General features: G+C 41.7%; 1 protein-coding gene across 1 annotated transcript in view; it reads right to left on the reverse strand.

The window, feature by feature from the left end:
- MASTL (microtubule associated serine/threonine kinase like) overlaps positions 1 to 19,112 on the reverse strand; it is a 38,566-nt gene that overhangs the window by 3,157 nt on the left and 16,297 nt on the right. Inside the window, exons 5-9 of the mRNA XM_074984904.1 lie at positions 18,711 to 18,871; positions 16,146 to 17,381; positions 7,379 to 7,517; positions 487 to 600; positions 301 to 402 (exon numbers count right to left, since the gene is read on the reverse strand). Of these exons, the coding sequence (XP_074841005.1) occupies positions 301 to 402; positions 487 to 600; positions 7,379 to 7,517; positions 16,146 to 17,381; positions 18,711 to 18,871 (1,752 nt within the window). The remainder of the gene's footprint in view (positions 1 to 300; positions 403 to 486; positions 601 to 7,378; positions 7,518 to 16,145; positions 17,382 to 18,710; positions 18,872 to 19,112) is intronic.

Below are 19,112 nucleotides of genomic sequence, written 5' to 3' on the forward strand. Positions count from 1 at the left end.
CTGGACACTAAATATCTGTTTTCAGGAAGAGTTGGATAGATTGTACTTTGGTAAGTCAAACATGAACAATGTTAAACATTAATTGCAAGTAGCATGAATGTATACAAGTAAAAATCATTGTTTGCTTTTCTTATTCAACAGCATAAAACCTCTTAGCACAAAACACCTTTTATCTACACAAACAGTATAATTGATACCATAATTTTCAATGTATTCTAGCACTCAGGCTCAGTGCTAAAGCAGGAACCATGACATTTTGAAATATTTAAGTAAAATGCAAAAAGTGTAATAAATACTGACCTTTCAGTCCAGCTCTCTTGGTAGTGTCAATGGTTAAAAGAATATCTATTGCATTTTGGGCATTACTAGACAACTGTTCTTCACCCTCAGGCCAAGGAATATCTACAGGTAGAAAGATATAGACTGTCAGCAGTTCAGATAACACAGCAAACTTTGAATTCATCAGTTTCAATGAGAATGAACTACCTCTTTTCAAAATATTCTGGAAAACTTGTTGTGGTGTTTCATCATTAAAGGGTGGAATTCCTGTTAAGAACTCAAACAGACAGACTCCAAGAGCCCACCAATCTACTGCGGGACCTGAAAAAAGGTAAAGACGACAGTTAGCATAAGGATGACGCTCCTGAATAAGTTGTACTGTGACAAACACAAAGGGTCAACAACATTTGCTAACAATCATTTCAAGTGTAACACTGGAAAAATTTAAAAAAAAAAATTCTAAGCCCTGAAAAGCTTTCTGGGAAATAAGTTTATGAAATCCTGAGAAACAGACAAAACACAAGTTGTATTCTGATAACTGTGACAAGAGATTTTAAATTTATTTTAGTCATGATGTTTGTAGCTTCATGTTAATATTCAGAGTAAAATTTATTGACGACAGAATAGTGTAGGAATAGCATAACTGCAAACTCCTGTACATACGAGTCTGATAGTGCCTAATAGGCTCTCTCACTTAAAGTGCTGTCTTGTGGTAGGAGACAGTTATTTGTAATTTCTCAGCTCCTCTGGAATTAAAGTCCGAGTGAACTTTGTAATTCCACAAACTACCAGTTGCTTGAAGCAAGTACAGAAGCGCAAAATGTTGACATTTATTTTCTGTAAACCCATTTCTGCCAGTACTGAACTGGTCTGTAGAGATGCACCAGCATGGAGGAAAATGGATTAATGTTCTACTGTTCTAAAGTTCATTAGGGCAATGTGAAGCTACTTATCTGTTCTCATGTGTTTTTTTCTGGGAAGCATACAGGCTTTGGACGAACATGTGCAGTCAACCCACTTAAACAAGCAGACAAACAGTCCAGACATCACTAGTCCAACATTTGCATGCATTCTGTTTTCTGCATCTTTAAGCCATGCCTACTCCACTTTATAAATATACAGGATTCATTTGGTGCAAAAATGTTTTGGCCCAAAATCAAAGCTTGTAAAAAAAGTTCACCCCCAAGGAAAAAGCTTTTTATCTTTTTGCTTCTCTGTATTTCTAACCTCATGGCTTAATAAACCAAAGAGATAGGTCAGTTACACATTTCGCTGCCAGACACAGCAATTATAGCACCTCTCCCAGCTCAGCATACCGTGAGATCCCATCCCTGACATCCAATATACTTGGATGTTTTGGAAAGATTAGAAGCATAAGTCAAAGTTTAATAAGATCACAAATTGGGACAAAAAATACTAAAAATATTTCATGGTCTAGAGATATACAAATAATTTTAAATGTTCTTATCACAACCCTTCTAAGTAGAAATGAATTTCTGTCATCTATTTTTGGGGCAAGAAAGACAAATAAGGTTTATAAGTATCTCAAACTTTCTAACCACATAAATGAGCATACATTATCAGCTGGTCCAGAACAGCTGATAATTTTAAACCAGTCATTCTGAATGATCATTTCCCACCATCATCTCCTATTTTGTACATCTTTTGTGGCTTACTTCCCGATAGTGAAAATGTATTTACAAGTGGTGGGTACTGACTTGCATCTGAAGGCTGTAAGCATAGCCTTCAGTCGTCTGCAAGAGGGAGATTAAAAATTTCTCTTTGAGTCGAGTCTCTTGTGGTATTATATGGGTCTCTTATTGCTATATATGTGCAATTTCTTTAGCTACACAAGGTTTACTTGGAAAATGTGATCTAGTTATACTTTGACTGTTTATAGTTTAGTTGAACACTCCTTTAGAGTCAAACTCACCAGACATCAGAATTCCTGCATGTAAAAAAAACAGTTATCCATATTAAGCTTATGGCAATATATTACTTGTTGTACACATTCATTAAATATTGTCAATTATATCCAATACTGGAGAAAAATTTTATTTCTTGCTCATTGCTTTAATACACTGAGATACTTTGAGTTACTAACTATAACTACAAACACTTTTTAAAAAAGGAGTTAACCTCAATATGCTTTACGAAATTTAGAGAGGAGCAAAAGAGAGTTACCTACCTTTTCCAAACTGTTTTTCCAAGATGTCTTGCTCATATCCCTTCCAAATAAATGCGTGTGCGCCACACTCAACTGTTGTTCTTTCCCAGGGGTCACTTAATTGACTCAGCTGTGGAACCCCATGGAGTTGTGGCTTTGTGGCGTGGTATAGGTCCCTGCTGATCCACTATGTCTTCAATTCCTTCTTGCTTGGTCTACTTCAATAGAGTAGGATTCTATCAAGTCTCCTAGCATGTGGATCTTGGAATGGACATAAGCAACACATCTCAAAGAACAACAGTTACAAGAGGTTACATTTCTCCTTCAAGTGACTGTTCATGTCAATTCCAAGTAGGTGACTCCAAGCATTAACTCTGGGAGAGGGGACTGAAGTTCACCAAGTTGTGGACTGCAGCGCTGCTCTGCCAAATGTAGCATCATCTCTGGCCTGCTGAGTCATGGCCTAACATGATGTAGTGGTGTGGACTGACAACCATGTTGCTGCTGGGCAGACGTCTTTAATGGGGACCTGCATCAGGAACACTGCCAATGATGCTTCTGCCCTTGTGGAGTGTGCTGTCTATGCCAAGCCAGGTATCTTTGTTAGGTCACAGCCTGTTCTCATACAGGCTGTGATGCATGAGGAAATTCTTTGGGATGTCACTTCAAGACTTGAAATCCATTCCACAATTGCTAGAAAGAGTTACACTGATTGGTTGGCTGAACCTGCAAGGGAAGCACCTTTACTGACTACACCCACAGGTCCTATTGCTTCAGGTGCAGAAAATAGCCCCGCATAAAAGAAAAACAATGACTGCAACTGTGAAATGGCCTTTTGTAATGAGCAAATGGAGTCTATCTTCCATTTAGCCAAATACATGGCTGGAGTGCAGTGGTGGGCAGACGCATCAGGATAACACACTGGGACGCCGCCAGATAGGTTTACCTTGAATCCACAAGTATGGCTGCCCACAGCTTCCAGCAGCCACGGTTCACCATTCCTGGAAATGGGAGCTGTGGGAAGCATCAGAGGCTGCAGATACTTGCTGGCCACTGCTTCCTGCAGCTCCCATTGACAAGGAATGGTGAAATGGAGCCAGTGGAAGCTGTGGGCAGCCATACATGTGGATGCAAGGTAAGTCACTTACCTGGTGGCCCAGCAGTGGCTTACACAGACACACTGTGTATGGCCTACTGGCTGCAGGTTGCCTGCCACTGCTTTAGTAGATGGTTTTCTGCTTCTGAGGAGGACTCCCTGACAAGGGTTGAGCATGTCACCTATAGGCGGTTTAGCCATGGCATTCCCATGCCATCAGGTAGACTAGTGTGGGGTGCTGGAGGTGGGGCTGTGGTCCTGTGTGATCAAGTCTGGGATGAGGAGCATGTCCACTGATAGGTCTAGAAGTGCAGTGAACCAGTGTTGGCTGGGCTTCACTAGTGCTGTTAGTATCATTGATGCCCTCTCTCCTCTGACTTCTAGTACGGATTTATGCATGAGTTGGAGCTCAAATAGCAGGTGGTCCTTCCAAGGGAGAAGAAAAACATCCAGGAATGAGCTTGATCTGCGATTCAGGAAGGACCGGAACTTCCTGTTATGCCTGGTCATGAATGAGTCTATCTGGGGAACTTCCCATGATTGATAGATGTTGTTCACAATATCTAGACAGAGGGACAAGTTGCGATTGTAAAAGGACCTGCTGAGATGATCAGCCAATTTATTTTGGGAGCTCAGAAGGTACAATGACTCTAGATCAGGAGTAGTGAACCCCTCTGCCCAGTCTGAATCTGGTTTGCAGCTTGTCTGGGTCCAGACCTCAAGGCTCAGTGCTCCTCTCCATAAAATCTGGCTCACAGTGAGTGGAGCGGGAAGAGCCCCAAGCCTCAGGGTCTGGATCAGGCAAACTGCAGATCTGATCCAGATTGCAGACTGGTGAGCAGGAAGCAGCTCCAGGCTCCACTGCTGATTGCTGCTGTTCTCCCAGTCAGGAGAAGGGAGGGGGGAAAAAACAAAAAACAAAAACCAGCAACGGTGGTCTGGACAGCCTCCCTATCACTGCTCTGATTGGTCAGAATTATAGCCAATCAGAGTACTGGAGGATGGTGCCTGGGAGCAGGGGGAGGGGATACAGAGCCATGAGCATCTGAGAGGTGCTACAAAGGTAATTGTACACCCATTACCCAGACCCTGCGCACCCAGACAGCTTGGGGTCTGAAGACTGCTTCACCAAGCCCTGACCTTGGTTGGCAGAGGACTTTTAGTTGAGGACAATGGTTGAGGTGGGCCTTTGTCTAGTATTCCTCCTAGGCCACCTACTGTAATCATGCCTACTATGAGCATGACAGAAGCATGAAGTGGCCTGAAAAATTTCCTTTTTGAATGGATGAAGCTCAAAATTTTAGTGTTGCTTGCAAATTTTTGAGACTGTGCATCTTGGAGTTCATTTGCTTCAAGAACCTTGAGCCACTGAAGGGCAAGTCCTGAATTGTTTGCTAGACCTTGTGCAGTAGGTTCAAAGCCTTCAGCCATGAGATCCTTCTTACAGTTATGGCAGTCAACACAGTACAAATTGCTGAGTCTAGAGTGGCTTGAAAGGAGATGTGCGCCATGATTTTGCCATCATCATCAAGGATGCCCCAGAACTCTGACCTGGCATTCAGTGAGAAGCAACTCTTCCAACCTGATCAGTGTGTTCCAAGAACTACAGCTGTACTGGCTGAGGACTGCTTTCTGTTTCGCAATGTGAAGCTGGAATCCTCTAGTACAATAGACATTATGGCTAAAAGAGATCCAGCTTATTTTCCATCTTTAGATTTACATGCTGATCTATGCAGCCCTGGATTTCATTTACCTGACTTAAACCCTTGTACTCTGGGGCCGCGTCTACACGTGCACGCTACTTTGAAGTAGCGGCTCCAGCTTCGAAATAGCGCCCGTCACGGCTACACGTGTTGGGCGCTATTTCAAAGTTGAAATCGACATTAGGCGGCAAGACATCGAAGTCGCTAACCCCATGAGGGGATGGGAATAGCGCCCTACTTCGAAGTTGAACGAAGAAGTAGGGCACGTGTAGACGATCTGCGTCCTGCAACATCGAAATAGCGGGGTCCGCCATGGCGGCCATCAGCTGAGGGGTTGAGAGACGCTCTCTCTCCAGCCCCTGTGGGGCTCTATGGTCACTGTGTACAGCAGCCCTTAGCCCAGGGCTTCTGGCAGTTGCTGCTGCAGCTGGAGATCCATGCTGCATGCACAGGGTCTGCAACCAGTTGTTGGCTCCGTGGATCTTGTGTTGTTTAGTGCAAGTGTGTCTGGGTGGGGCCCTTTAAGGGAGCAGCTTGCTGTTGAGTCCGCCTTGTGACCCTGTCTGCAGCTGTTCCTGGCACCCTTATTTCGATGTGTGCTACTTTGGCATGTAGACATTCCCTCGCAGCGCCTATTTCGATGTGGTGCTGCCCAATGTCGAAGTTGAACGTTGACGTTGCCAGCCCTGGAGGATGTGTAGACATTATTCACCGAAATAGACTTTCGATGTCGCTACACATAAGCTATTTCGATGTAGCGTGCACGTGTAGACGTAGCCTCGGTGGAGCATAGGTCATCTACAAGTCTTTTCCACCTCCCTCTCTGTCTCGGGACAAAACTTCTAACTGACCACAGGAGCACCCCAGTTGTCTTTTAATCTCAGTAGATCTTCTCCACGTTGTCAGAGGCCTTCCTCTTTTGTGTTTTCCTTGAAGGTTCCATTGGAGAGCTTGACGGACTATGCTGGATGATAGTTTTCTGAGAGTCTGGCCTAGCCGACCCCACTTTCTTCTCTTGATTTGAATGTCAAGTGGTTCTTGTCCTGCTCTGTTCTAAAGCTCCTCATTTGTGACCAAGTCTTGCCATTTGATGTGAAGGATGTTCCTCAGGCAGTTGTTAATGAATGGCTGTAGACTGTGGTTTGAAGACTTTTTATTGTGCCAGGTCTTGCATCCTACAAGAGCACACTTTACATTTGTGTTGAAGATCTGGTGTTCCATCTTTGCAGATATTTTTTGTCATCTCCATATGGGATGAGGAGTCTTGAATGCAGCTGTTGCTTTCCCTATTCCATCATTGGTATCCTTCTTGCTTCCTCCGTCTGTGCCATAATACTCCAAGTAGGTGAACTGTTCCACATCTTCTAGGCCATCCTTTCCTACTGTGATGGTGGTGTTGGACTGGTTGATCCTCATTGTCTTGGTCTCTCTCTTGTTGGTGCTCAGTCCAGTCATTGAAGCAGTTTTGTCTAGTGTTGCAATCTTTTCTTTCATGTTGGTGTGAAAGGAGGGCAGTGTCAGCAAAATCAGTGTACTCTAGCTGTTTGAAAAGTGTCTACTGAATGCCCCATTGATGGCCATCTGCTGTCCTGATCATAATTCAGTCCACTGTGACTGAGGACAGGAAAGGTGACAATAGGCACCGCGTTGCACTCCTGAGAGTATGCTGAAGGATTCTGTCAAGACACCATTGTGAACAACTTAGCATGTTGAAGGTTTGCATGTTGAATGGATCAGGTTAATAATTTTGGAGGAGATATCACAGTGTTGCAGCAGTTTCCGCAAAGTGTCTCTACCAGTGCCCTCAAAGGCTTTTCCAAGTCTATGAAGGATATGTACAGGGGGGAGTTCCACTCTAGCAACTGTTCTATGATCAGTCTGAGTTGCTATTTGGTCAGTACAAGATCTCTCGCTTTGGAAGCTCTCCTGTTCTTCCCTGAGCTGGATCTAATGCTCTCTGGAGCTGCATATATATATGTGCTAGTACAAGGTACTTAACTCCCTTTAAAAGAATGGGGGTTAGACTTTTTTGAAAATTCAACTAAAAACTTATCTGCATCTTTAGGCACCTAAGTACATAAAATATGCTTTAAACATTACCTACATTCTTGCATTCATAAAAAAATTTCTTACCATGAGGCTTTGCTAATAGCAACTCAGGGGCCAGGTAGTCTGGGGTTCCTAAAATGCGTTCACCTTCCACTGGGGCAGCTCCTCTTCTTACACTCTTTGGAGTCCTATACGGTGTGTCAGCATTTTCCTGATTAGGTGTCTTATGCCAAAAAAGCCAACCAATCAAAAAAGAAAAGATTTCAAATACAAATGTCATACAGAGAGACAATAGTCTATTTCCGTTCACAGCAGAGTGGGGGTGGTGTGTGGGGGGGAAGGGGAGAATCAGTGATTTTCTAAAAATCATCAATATTAAACTTCTCATTTTTGAATAGTAGTTACAATTAAATCGCATCACAAACATCCTACACTTACACTTAACAGTCTCATAAAAATGGATTAATGGCTCTAGTCTGTCCAGTCAATCTACCAGTTCTTCCTTCTAGAAAGTTTTGGGCTTTTAGTATCAGTTTCTCAGCAGACTAAAATAGCTCACGTAGACAGACATGGGCTGTGTCTATACGGGCCGAAATCTTCGAAACAGCCATATTTCAAAGATTACTAATGAAAATTACTAATATGGCTGTTTTGAAAATTACTAATGAGGCACTGAATTGAATAGTCAGTGCCTCATAGCATTAGGACTCTTCCGGCTGCGCCGCTTTTGAAAGCGTGCGGCTTGGCACGGCTACACGGGGGTCCTTTTCAAAAGGACCTGCACCTTTCAAAATGGACCCCCGTGAAGCTGCGCCAAGCTGCATGCTTTCGAAAGCAGCGCTTTCGCAGCACCGCGGCTGGAAGCGTCCTAATGCTAATGAGGTGCTGAATATTCAATTCAGTGCCTCATTAGTAATCTTTGAAACAAAGATTTGTGCCCATGTAGACACACCCAGGATGAATAGGATTTTTTTTTGTTCTGTGCCAGTGTTTCCCAATTTTATTTGGCCACAGGACGCTTTTAAATGCAAAAGAATTTTGTGGAACCGCTAATAACAGGCATATATGAAGATGCAAAAGTAGACCACAAATAAGTTAGGATAATAATAAACAAATGCTAAACAAGGTCATGAGATCAACATTTAGTATAATTGCACGTATTTAAAAACAAAAATCACATTTAACTTAACAGATTTAATAGTGAGTATGGGGATTTACTGTGGTTTATAACAGGCTATTGCAATACTGTTACAAAGCAATATCTTCGTCCCCACTCTCTGGCTAAGCTGGCATTACAGTGACCCTTGTGGCAAACACAAATGAAAATTGTTTTTGATAAAATTTATAAATGCTTATATATTTTTAAAAAAATCATAAAATGTTATTGTAATGCAATTTTCTTATGGAACTCTTATTTTCACTTCGCGGAACCCCAGGGTTCTGTGGGACACTGTTTGGAAAACACTATTCTGTGCTTATGTGGTGGTGGACCTTGTTCAAGCATGGTAGAGGAAGTAGTTAAGATGTGGTCTTAAAGAAAACATGTATGAAATGATGGAGGCAGCATAGAAAGGAAGTGGAGTGGAATAGAAAGAGAGAGGAGACATTCAGCACACACTGAGCTTCCTATATTCCCCCATGCTTTTGCTAGAGAGAAAGTGTTATGGCTTCTGGGAATAAGGGAGACCCTATCTAGATTCCCTGGATAAGAAAGGGAAACGAGTCAAGTGCAAGTAGTGCAAAAAGATGTGGGACCTAGTTGCAATAATGAAACATCACAAAGGAAACTACTTATGGGGAAAAAAATATATAGATGAAGATGCGGTTATATCTGAAGAACAATGTGCATCGACTGGTTAGTAAAAATTCTCTTTGCAATATCATCTCTCAAGACTCTATGCCTTTTATTAATGGCATAATTTAACAGTTAAATTCCCAAGATGTTGCTAGAAAAAAAACTAAGGTTAGCTTAAGCTAATCCTTATAGTTTGTTTAATTAGTTAACTAAATTTAGAATCTATCACCAAAATATATAGTACAGAAAACTACAGTAAGAAAGATGTAGGAGTTCCCAATTTCCACTGCTGCAATTCCAAAATGTGAAACATTTTATTCAGTTAAATATGGGTGCTATTGTGCTTGCATGCAATTTAATTCTTACTATTCCTTCTGTACTGCTGCTGCATCTCTGCTTGACTCGAGTAATGAATATTATGTACTATTTCCTAAATTAATAAAAATCAAGTCATCTAAAAAAGTTACACAAAGTATAAGCTCTTAGATGTTCATTTACATCTCAGTCCAGCATTTTGCATGTTTTAGTGATCTGATTCATGCCATTGTTTAAGAAATGCATGACGTATCAATGGGAAACTTGATTCAATTCAATCCATCCTGCCTCCTAGTATAAGTAATGGCTAGGAGTGCTATTAATATAAGATTTAAGTAATCCATATAATCAAAGACAATGCTACAATTTGTATATTAACAGTATTTTATTTCCAAGTTCCAGAAAGTGTGCTTATTAGCTAGTCTGTGCACAACAAACTGCAATCATGTAACAGATTTTGCACTTTTTGTTGAATAACTAACTACTCCAGAGCACAGAAATGAGTGAATCCCATTTCTTCATTATCAATGAGAATTCTTCCTTAACAATTGCTCTAGTGTAATAGTAATATTCATCAAAAATAGAATTGGCATCATGGGATTCCAGCTATTGTATCCCAGATTTACTCTTGTTTGGAGTGCTGAGCTGTCTGTTTGAAAGGCCGTGTACTCAGGCTGGCAGTTGGAAGCTGTGAGCCTTGATTAGGTTTGAAATTTAAACCTCTGTGCTGATTGGCTGAGCTGTAGCCAGAGGAAGGGGCTACCAGGAAGGCCAGAGCCTTTTAAACCCTGCTGGCAAGCGACCAGGGCGCTTGCAACCGGCGTTCTTGCAAACAGGACGACTGCTAACAGGCGGGAGTTTTGAGAGGGGAGTTTAGAGGGAGCTAGTTACTTCTAACGTCCTTAAATCTTTTATAGCATCCCCAACCGATACTTTTACTTAAGAACCCCATATAGAATTAAATTAAATCAGAGGAAATGGAGGCAGAAGACCAGCAGCAGAGCGGGGGCTATCCTGTTTATTGCATCAAGTGTAATATGTATGATTACCTACCCTGTGGGCGAGTGGCTTATGTGTGCACTCGATGCAAGGAGCTCCTGGCTCTCAGAGACTGAGTACGGGCTTTGGAGACCAGGGTGGCTGAACTGGAGGAGCTAAGGGAGGCAGAGAGATTTGTTGATGAGGCTTTCTGGGATGTAGTAGGGCTGTCCCACCTCCAATCTGACAGCCCCGATGCTGTTAAGGAGGATGAAATGCTCAGGGAAGGAGAGCAGTCAATGGGGGCAGAGGGAAACCATCCCATAGTTGGGACCCTCCTTCCAGAGAGTGCTATGGTATCCTCTCACGCCAAGCATACCTCTCTGGGGGAGGGAACGCCAGTTGTTAGGAAGAGGCAGGTGTTAGTAGTGGGTGATTCGATCATTAGAAATATAGATAGTTGGGTTCGTGATGACCAGGAGAACCATATGGTGACTTGCCTGCCTGGCGCGAAGGTTGCGGATCTTTCGAGGCATCTAGACAGACTTATATGCAGTAGTGGGGAGGAGCCAGTGGTCGTGGTACATGTAGGTACCAATGACATAGGGAAGGGTAGGAGAGATGTCCTGGAGGCCAAATTTAAGTTGCTAGGAAGGAGACTGAAATCCAGGACCTCTATGGTGGCATTCTCAGACATGCTTCCAGTTCCACGCGCAGGGCCAGGTAGGCAGGCAGAACTTCAGAGTCTCAATGCGTGGATGAGACGATGGTGTAGGGAAGAAGGGTTTAGATTTATTAGGAACTGGGGACACTTTTGTGGTAGGGGGGGCCTATACAGGAAGGATGGGCTCCACCTAAACTAAGGTGGATCCAGGCTGCTGGCATTAAACATTAAAAAGGTCGTAGAGCAGTGTTTAAACTAAGAGATGGGGGAAAGCCAATTGGTGCAGAGAAGCACGTGGATCGGACGGAGACTTCTCTTAGACGACACTCCATTGATAGAGATTCTCTAGAATTCAGTCAGAAAGAGAAGAAGGGAGATGATAGAGTATGGGTCAGATCAGATGAGAAAAAAAAAAAAAAATCACATGTAAAAGAATCCAATACGTCAGGGAAGGGCAGGCATATGCATAGTGGTAGTTTTTTTAAAGTGCTTTTACACAAATGCTAGAAGTCTGTCTAATAAAGATGGGTGAGTTAGAGTACCTCATATCAAAAGGAGGAGACTGACATAATAAGCATCACGGAAACCTGGTGGAATAAGGACAATCAGTGGGACACTATCATACCGGGATATAAAATGTATCAGAAGGACAGAATGGGTTGAGCAGGTGGTGAAGTGATACTGTATGTGAAAGATAATATAGAATCAAATGAAATAAAAATCGTAAATGAATCAAAATGTTCCATAGAATCATTAAGGATAGCAATTCCTTCCTCTGATGGGAATATAGCACTAGGGATAGATCATCAACCACCTGACCAGGACAGTGACAGCGATGCTGAAATGCCAAGGGAGATTAGAGAGGCTATCAAAATAAAAAACTCACTAATAATGGGGGATTTCAATTGTCCCCATATTGACTGGGTACATGTCACCTCAGGAGGGGATTCAGAGAGAAAATTTCTTGATACCTTAAATGACTGCTTCTTGGAGCAGCTGGTACAGGAGCCCACAAGGGGAGAGGCAATTCTTGATTTAGTACTGAGTGGAACATAGGATCTGGTCCAAGAGGTAACTATTACAGGACAGCTTGCCAATAGTGACCATAACATAACAACATTTAATATTCCCGTGTTGGGAAGAACACCGCAACAGTCCAACACTCTGGTATTTAATTTCAAAAAGGGGAATTACACAAAAATGAGGAGGTTAGTTAAGCAGAAATTAAAAGGTAGAGTAACTAAAGTAAAATCCCTGCAAGCTGTGTGCAAACTTTTCAAAAGATACCATATTAGAGGCCCAACTTATATGTATATCCAATGAAAAAACACAGTAAGAGACCTAAAACAGAGCCACCATGGCTTAACAACCATGTAAAAGAGGCAGTGAGAGATAAAAAGGCATCTTTTAAAAAGTGGAAGTCAAACCCTAGTGATCAAAATAGAAAGGAACATAAACACTGCCAAATTAAATGTAAAAATGTGATAAGAAAAGCCAAAAAAGATTGAGGAACAGTTAGCCATAAATTCAAAAAACAATAGTAAAATGTTTAAGTACATTAGAAGCAGGAAGCCTGCTAAAAAAGCAGTGGGGACCCTGGACGATAGAAACATAAAAGGAGCAATCAAGGAAGATAATGCCATTGTGGAAAAACTGAATGATTTCTTTGCTTCAGTCTTCACGGCTGAGGAGGTTAGAGAGATTCCCAAATCTGAGCCATCCTTTATGGGTGACAAATCTGAGGAACTATCCCAGATTGAAGTATCATTAGAGGAGGTTTTCGAACTAATCGATAGGCTAAACAGTCAAGTCTCCGGGACTGGATGGTATTCACCCAAGGGTTCTGAAAGAACTCAAATATAAAATTGCGGAACTATTAACGGTGGTTTGTAACCTATCCTTTAAATCAGCTTTGGTACCCAATGATTGGAAGACAGCTAATATAACAACAATATTTAAAAAGGGCTCTAAAGGAGACCGTAGCAATTATAGACTGGTAAGTCTAACGTCAGTACTGGGCAAATTAGTAGAAACAATAGTAAAGAATAAAATTGTCAGACATGTAGAGGAACATGATTTGTTGAGCAAAAGTCAACATGGTTTCTGTAAAGGGAAGTCATGTCTTACTAATCTATTAGAGTTCTTTGAAGGGGTTAACAAGCAAGTGGACGGGGGGATCCAGCAGACATAGTATACTTAGATTTCCAGAAAGCCTTTGACAAGGTCCCTCACCAAAGGCTCTTATGTAAATTAGGTGGTCATGGGATAGGAGGAAAGATCCTTTCATGGATTGGAAACTGGTTAAAAGACAGGAAACAAAGCGTAGGAATAAATGGTACATTTTCACAATGGAAGGGGGTAACTAGTGGCATTCCCCAAGGGTCAGTCCTGGGACCAATCTTGTTCAACTTATTCGTCAATGATCTAGAGAAAGGGGTAAACAGTGAGGTGGCAAAGTTTGCAGATGACACCAAACTGTTCAGGATAGTCAAAACCAAAGCAGACTGTGAAGAACTTCAAAAAAATCTCAGCAAACTGAGTGACAGGGCGGCAAAATGGCAAATGAAATTTAATGTGGGTAAGTATAAGGTAATGCACATTGGGAAAAATAACCCTAATTATACATATTATATGATGGGGGCAAATTTAGCTACAACAGATCAGGAAAGGGATCTTGGAATTACAGTGGATAGTTCTCTGAAAACATCCACGCAGTGTGCAGCGGCAGTCAGTAAAGCAAATAGGATGTTAGGAATAATTAAAAAAGGGATAGAAAATAAGACAAAGAATATCTTACTTCCCCTATATAAAACTATAGTACGCCCACATCTTGAGTGCTGCATGCAGATGTGGTCTCTTCACCTCAAAAAAGATATATTGGCATTAGAAAAGGTTCAGAAAAGGGCAACTAAAATGATTAAGTGTTTGGAACGGGTCCCATATGAGAGGAGGCTAGAGAGACTGAGACTTTACAGTCTAGAAAAGAGGAAACTGAGGGGTGATATGATAGAGGCATATAAAATCATGAATGGTGTGGAGAAAGTGAATACAGAAAAGTTATTTACTTGTTTCCATAATATAAGAACTAGAGGACACCAAATGAAATTAATGGGTAGCAGGTTCAATACTAATAAAAGAAAGTTTTTCTTCACACAGTGCACAGTAAACCTGTGGAACTCCTTACCAGAGGATGCTGTGAAGGCCAGGACTCTAACAGAGTTTAAAAAAGAGCTCGATAAATATTTGGAGGTTAGGTCCACAGATGGCTAAGGTATGGTGCCTAGCCTTTTGTCGAAGGCAGGAGATGGATGGCAGGAGACAAATCACTTGATCATTGTCTTTGGTTCACCTCCTCTGGGGCACCAGGCATTGGCTACTGTCGGCAGACAAGATACTGGGCTAGATGGACCTTTGGTCTGACACAGTATGGCTGTTCTTATGTATATGTAATGTGGCTTTTGTTGTTTTGTTGTCCATCCTGTTGACAGCTTGGGATCTGGAACTCAAGCTGGGTTCTTTCAGAGATGTATATTCATCTCAAGTAATCAAGACTGGGCAGAATTTCACCTGCAGTGTGTTAAACCTATGCAGGCTTTACTTCAAGTGGAATAGCACAATGCCTCATTTGAGGACAATGGGATTTCAGCTAATGGCCCCAAAATGGTACGTCAGTAACAACTGTGGATGTGTGATCTTGAAGATAATCAAAATGTTCTCCATAGCTATACTGGCACTCAAAGGTTGACAGAATAAAATCTTAACTTTTTCCCTACTAAAACAAGCATATGCTACTGAATACACACACAGTATGTTATGTGGTGGCTTTCCAAACCAGAGATTCCCATAAGGTCCAAATATGAAGCCTTCACTTGATCTCTAACTTTATCTTTGGTGAATAATCCAGTGCACACTATGCTCTACAGTCATATTAGCAACCAAAGCCATGCTCAGAAAGGCATACAGGTTAATATGGAGGTTGACGTCATAAGATTATGTTTTACTATATAAAAATTCTATACCTCAATATATACCCGAAAAATTATATAAAAAATTGTAACACCATTTGGTACAGATGATAAAGCAGTTGCTGCCCTAATTCTGTACAGGCTGAAATCCATGCTACAACACCTGTTTCATGGTTGATGTGATTTCACAATAAATCAGATAGGACCTAGCAATCCAAGAAGTCCAAGTATTCACAAGAAAGAAAAAAATGCATTTTTTAAAGTTAACACAGTGAATACTCTCCTTTAGTGTGCTAGAGCCATTTAGCACATATTGCTAACACAGAACATTTTAACAATTCCTTCTCTCGAGGTCAGCTTTAGATTTTCTTCCTAGCAACACTCAGAGTTACTACCTTAAGCTTTCACATCACCCACTAATAATACACTAGCAAGCACTGGGGATTCAAATATACACTTTTACTTTTTCTTCCTTCCACAAGCTACTTAATGTAAATGTGATTTCTTGGAAGTCCAGATAGCAGGGCCACACATACTTAGTAAACATATGTAATTTTATCATCATTTGGAATATAATGCGGAGTACTGCAGCCAACATGAAAACTTCATACCTTGCATACAGCAGGTTTTCTTTGCATCAGTCATAATGACATGCTCTTTAATCACGTACAACGGAATCAATCACAGCATCAACAGCACAAGGGAGACAACATGAACAAGAGCAGCAAATGCTTGAACACTGCTGAGTGTTTTACCCTGCACTGATGAGTCAAGAAAAAGGAAGGAAGGCAGGCAAAAAAACCTAATGACTCACACAACAAGAAGTAGTGCAAAGAAAATTTCTCATTGCAACTAGAGCATACAGCAAGACCAAAAAAAAAATCCTTACATAGTTCTTTAGAAAGGCACAGTGACACAGCATTCTTTAGAGGCCAAATTATGGGAGATGAAGGAGTTTTGCTATATGCTTGCTGAAAGGCAATTTTGGGCAATGCACATACATCCACTCAAAATCTGACTTTTCAAAAAGCTCTCTCTGCTTGCCTTCGTCAGTCTTTCATATTATAATACAAAATAATTCAATCAACGATTACGTGTACATACCACTTACCAACGCAACACTTTGACACATACCTGGTAAGCCTTATAAGATCTTCCCTTTTGTGCAGGTGTAATAGCCATGGGGTAAGAGCCACTGCAAGCAGGAGAGAGATCTATTACATCTAAAGAAGCCATGCTAATTCTTGATGGCTCAGATACATTGGACACATTAATTGGACTGTTATAACTTCGAAAAGCTACAACACTTTTTTTAAGGAGGTTCAATGTTTTCATCATCTCCTCCGAGGGAGTAGAAACTAGGTCAGTATGAGTTTCAACCAAACATTTCAGGATGTTATCCTGTTTGTGGCACACAGGCATGCTGTCCTGGATAATATTCTCTTCCTCACCTCTTTGTGAGGCATCTTGGCAACAGGACATTGTTACTGACATGTCTTCAGTTTTTGACTCCTCAAAGGAAAGTTCTTTAATACTCTTATCCAGATCTGAAAGCTGCTTTTCTAAATGGCTCTCTGTAACAGAAATTTCAGGAAAGGATAAATCAGAGTCTGCACTCAAAATTCCGAGCGGTTTTTCATCATCAGTGCATAAGAAACTAGAATTAATATATTCCTTTTTACAGTCTTTCCCACAATCTGCATTTAGCTCACATATAAGGTTCTTAGCTATTATTGGCGTGTCTGACTTTTCTGATGTTTGTTGACTAGAAATAGCTTTTTCTTCATTCTTATGGGTCTCTTTTAGACCTCCATCACCAGAAAGCATTAAACACTGGATTTCTGTTGTTAAGCCCGTGCATTGGTTTGCCTGAAATTCTGAGATTTGACAGCCGCGTTTATATTCTGCATTGCTTTTTTTGACATAGTGAAGTTCTTGAAATGGACTGGTGTCAACTTTTTCAAAGCTTCTTTTCACACCTGGCTTTTCAACAATGTCCTCCTCCTTGATGAATTTGGCAGGATCAGCCAACCATGAGCATGACTGGTGGTGACTGTAAGATTTTGCTGTCTCATTAGCCACACCAACTTTATCCACAAATTTTTCTTCCCAAGCCTCATTTTCAGAAAGACATTTTCTTACTAGATCTTTCATATCTGATGCAATTACAGGAGTGTTACCTATATCAAAATACTCAGTTTTTGCATTATTCCTAGAGCCCGAGTCATTGCTACCAATGGGAGAGATGGCAAACTCAAGTTCCTTTTTCTTTAAGGCTGTAGTGTCTTTTGCCTTCAGCAGTTGTGTATTAGAAAGCTTTTCTGATACATTACTTTCTGTGCCTGTTCCAGAACACACATCTTCAGTTTCCTGAAAACAAGCACATTAAATTTTTTAAATACTAAGAATTATAGTATTATAGAAATATACCTCTTCTTGAGCTAGCTTAAAAATACTTTATTTCAAAAAACTGTAGTTTAACACGAAACGTTCATCAGGACATCCAATCACAAAAAGTCACTACAAATACGTTCTAAAAATAAGTAACTGAAAAATCAACCAGGAATCAGCCATTGTGACAGTGATTTTGTTTACAACACAAGACATGAAACTTCCCTGCTTTGCTGGCTGTCAAGACCCCAGAACCATTAGTCTGGTAGATTATGAAGTTTATATAGGGTGTCAACTTTCTAATATCGTAAAACCAAACATCTTTGCCCTGCCTCTCCCCACACCTTCTTGGAGACCCCACTCCGCACTCACTCTATCCTCCCCACCCTACACATCACTTGCTCTCCCTCATCCTCACTCGCTTTCACTGGATTGGGGCAGGAGTGTGTGAGAGATCTGGCTCTGGGTTGTGGGCTCTGTGGAGGTCAGAGTTATGATCTGGATGTGGGAGGAGGCTTGAGCAGGGACACATGGATCTAGGGTATGTCTGAGAATGAGGGGGATGAGGTGCAGGAGGGGTCTCCGAGCTCAAGAGTGGAGGCAAAGGATTCAGCATATGGGGGGGAATCCAAGCTGAGAAAGGGGACTGGTGTGTGTGTGTGTGTGTGGTGGTGGGGGGCTCTACATGGTGTGTGCTGCCCCTGCCTGCAAGCATCACTCCTGTGGTACACACTGGCCGCGGTCTGACCCAGTTAATCCCAACCAATGGGAGCTACAGAGATGGCACATGGGGCAGGGCCAGGGGGTAGCGTCCCACCCAACAACCCTCTGTTTAGGTGCTCAAGGGACATGTTTCTGCTTCTGGGAGCTGTGCAAAGCCAGGTAAGGCAGCCACCAGCCCTGCCAACCAGACTGGAGCTGCCAGGATCTCTTTTCAACTGGGTCTTCTAGTCAAAAACTGGACACATGCCAACCTTGAGCAAGAGCCAAGCTAAGGTCTCCACTCCACAGGGTCTCTTCCATGTCTATTACTGCATGCCAATATAGAGGCGGAATTTAATTTCCCTTACCACTGGGCAGAACAGTATGAGCATTTGGTTGAAAAAGCAAAGAGGGGCAGAGCTACTACTATCGAGTGCACCTAGCCCATTCTCCCCAAGTTCTGCTTTTGGAATAAGTGAAGGCAAGAGAGAGAGAGAGAGAGAGAGAGAAAGTGCTTTGAAAAGTTGTATGGTTAATGTATGGGAGCCCTTATATTTGTATAAATGTACAATGTAAGTTATCTTCGAGAAATAAAGTAGTTCTGACCTGTACATCTTTCTCCCACCTGGGACTGCTACAGCATTCTGATTCCATACTTGACAGGTGTGTATGTGAATGGCTACTTGCACTGGACGTAGCCAACCTCTTCCTAGACTGAAGTAGCGTTGGAGTTAAACTCTTCACTGGCATCCCAGCAACATCTAGACCTTTGAAAGGAAAAAAAATGATAGTTAAGATTTTGACTGAAATGTGTAATGCACATTAGCCAGCTTCATACCAAATCTAAGCAACTTTCTGAAGATAATCTTCTACAAAAATCATTATTCCATCCATTTGTAACTGTTGTGCTTGGAGATGTGTTCATATCCATTCCAATTAGGGGTGTGTGTGTACAAGGAAGCTGGAAAATTTATGCTCAGCAGCAATGTTGGGTCAGCCTAGGCGCTC

This window comes from Carettochelys insculpta, chromosome 2 (assembly GCF_033958435.1).
Source record: "Carettochelys insculpta isolate YL-2023 chromosome 2, ASM3395843v1, whole genome shotgun sequence".
NCBI lineage: Eukaryota > Metazoa > Chordata > Testudines > Carettochelyidae > Carettochelys > Carettochelys insculpta.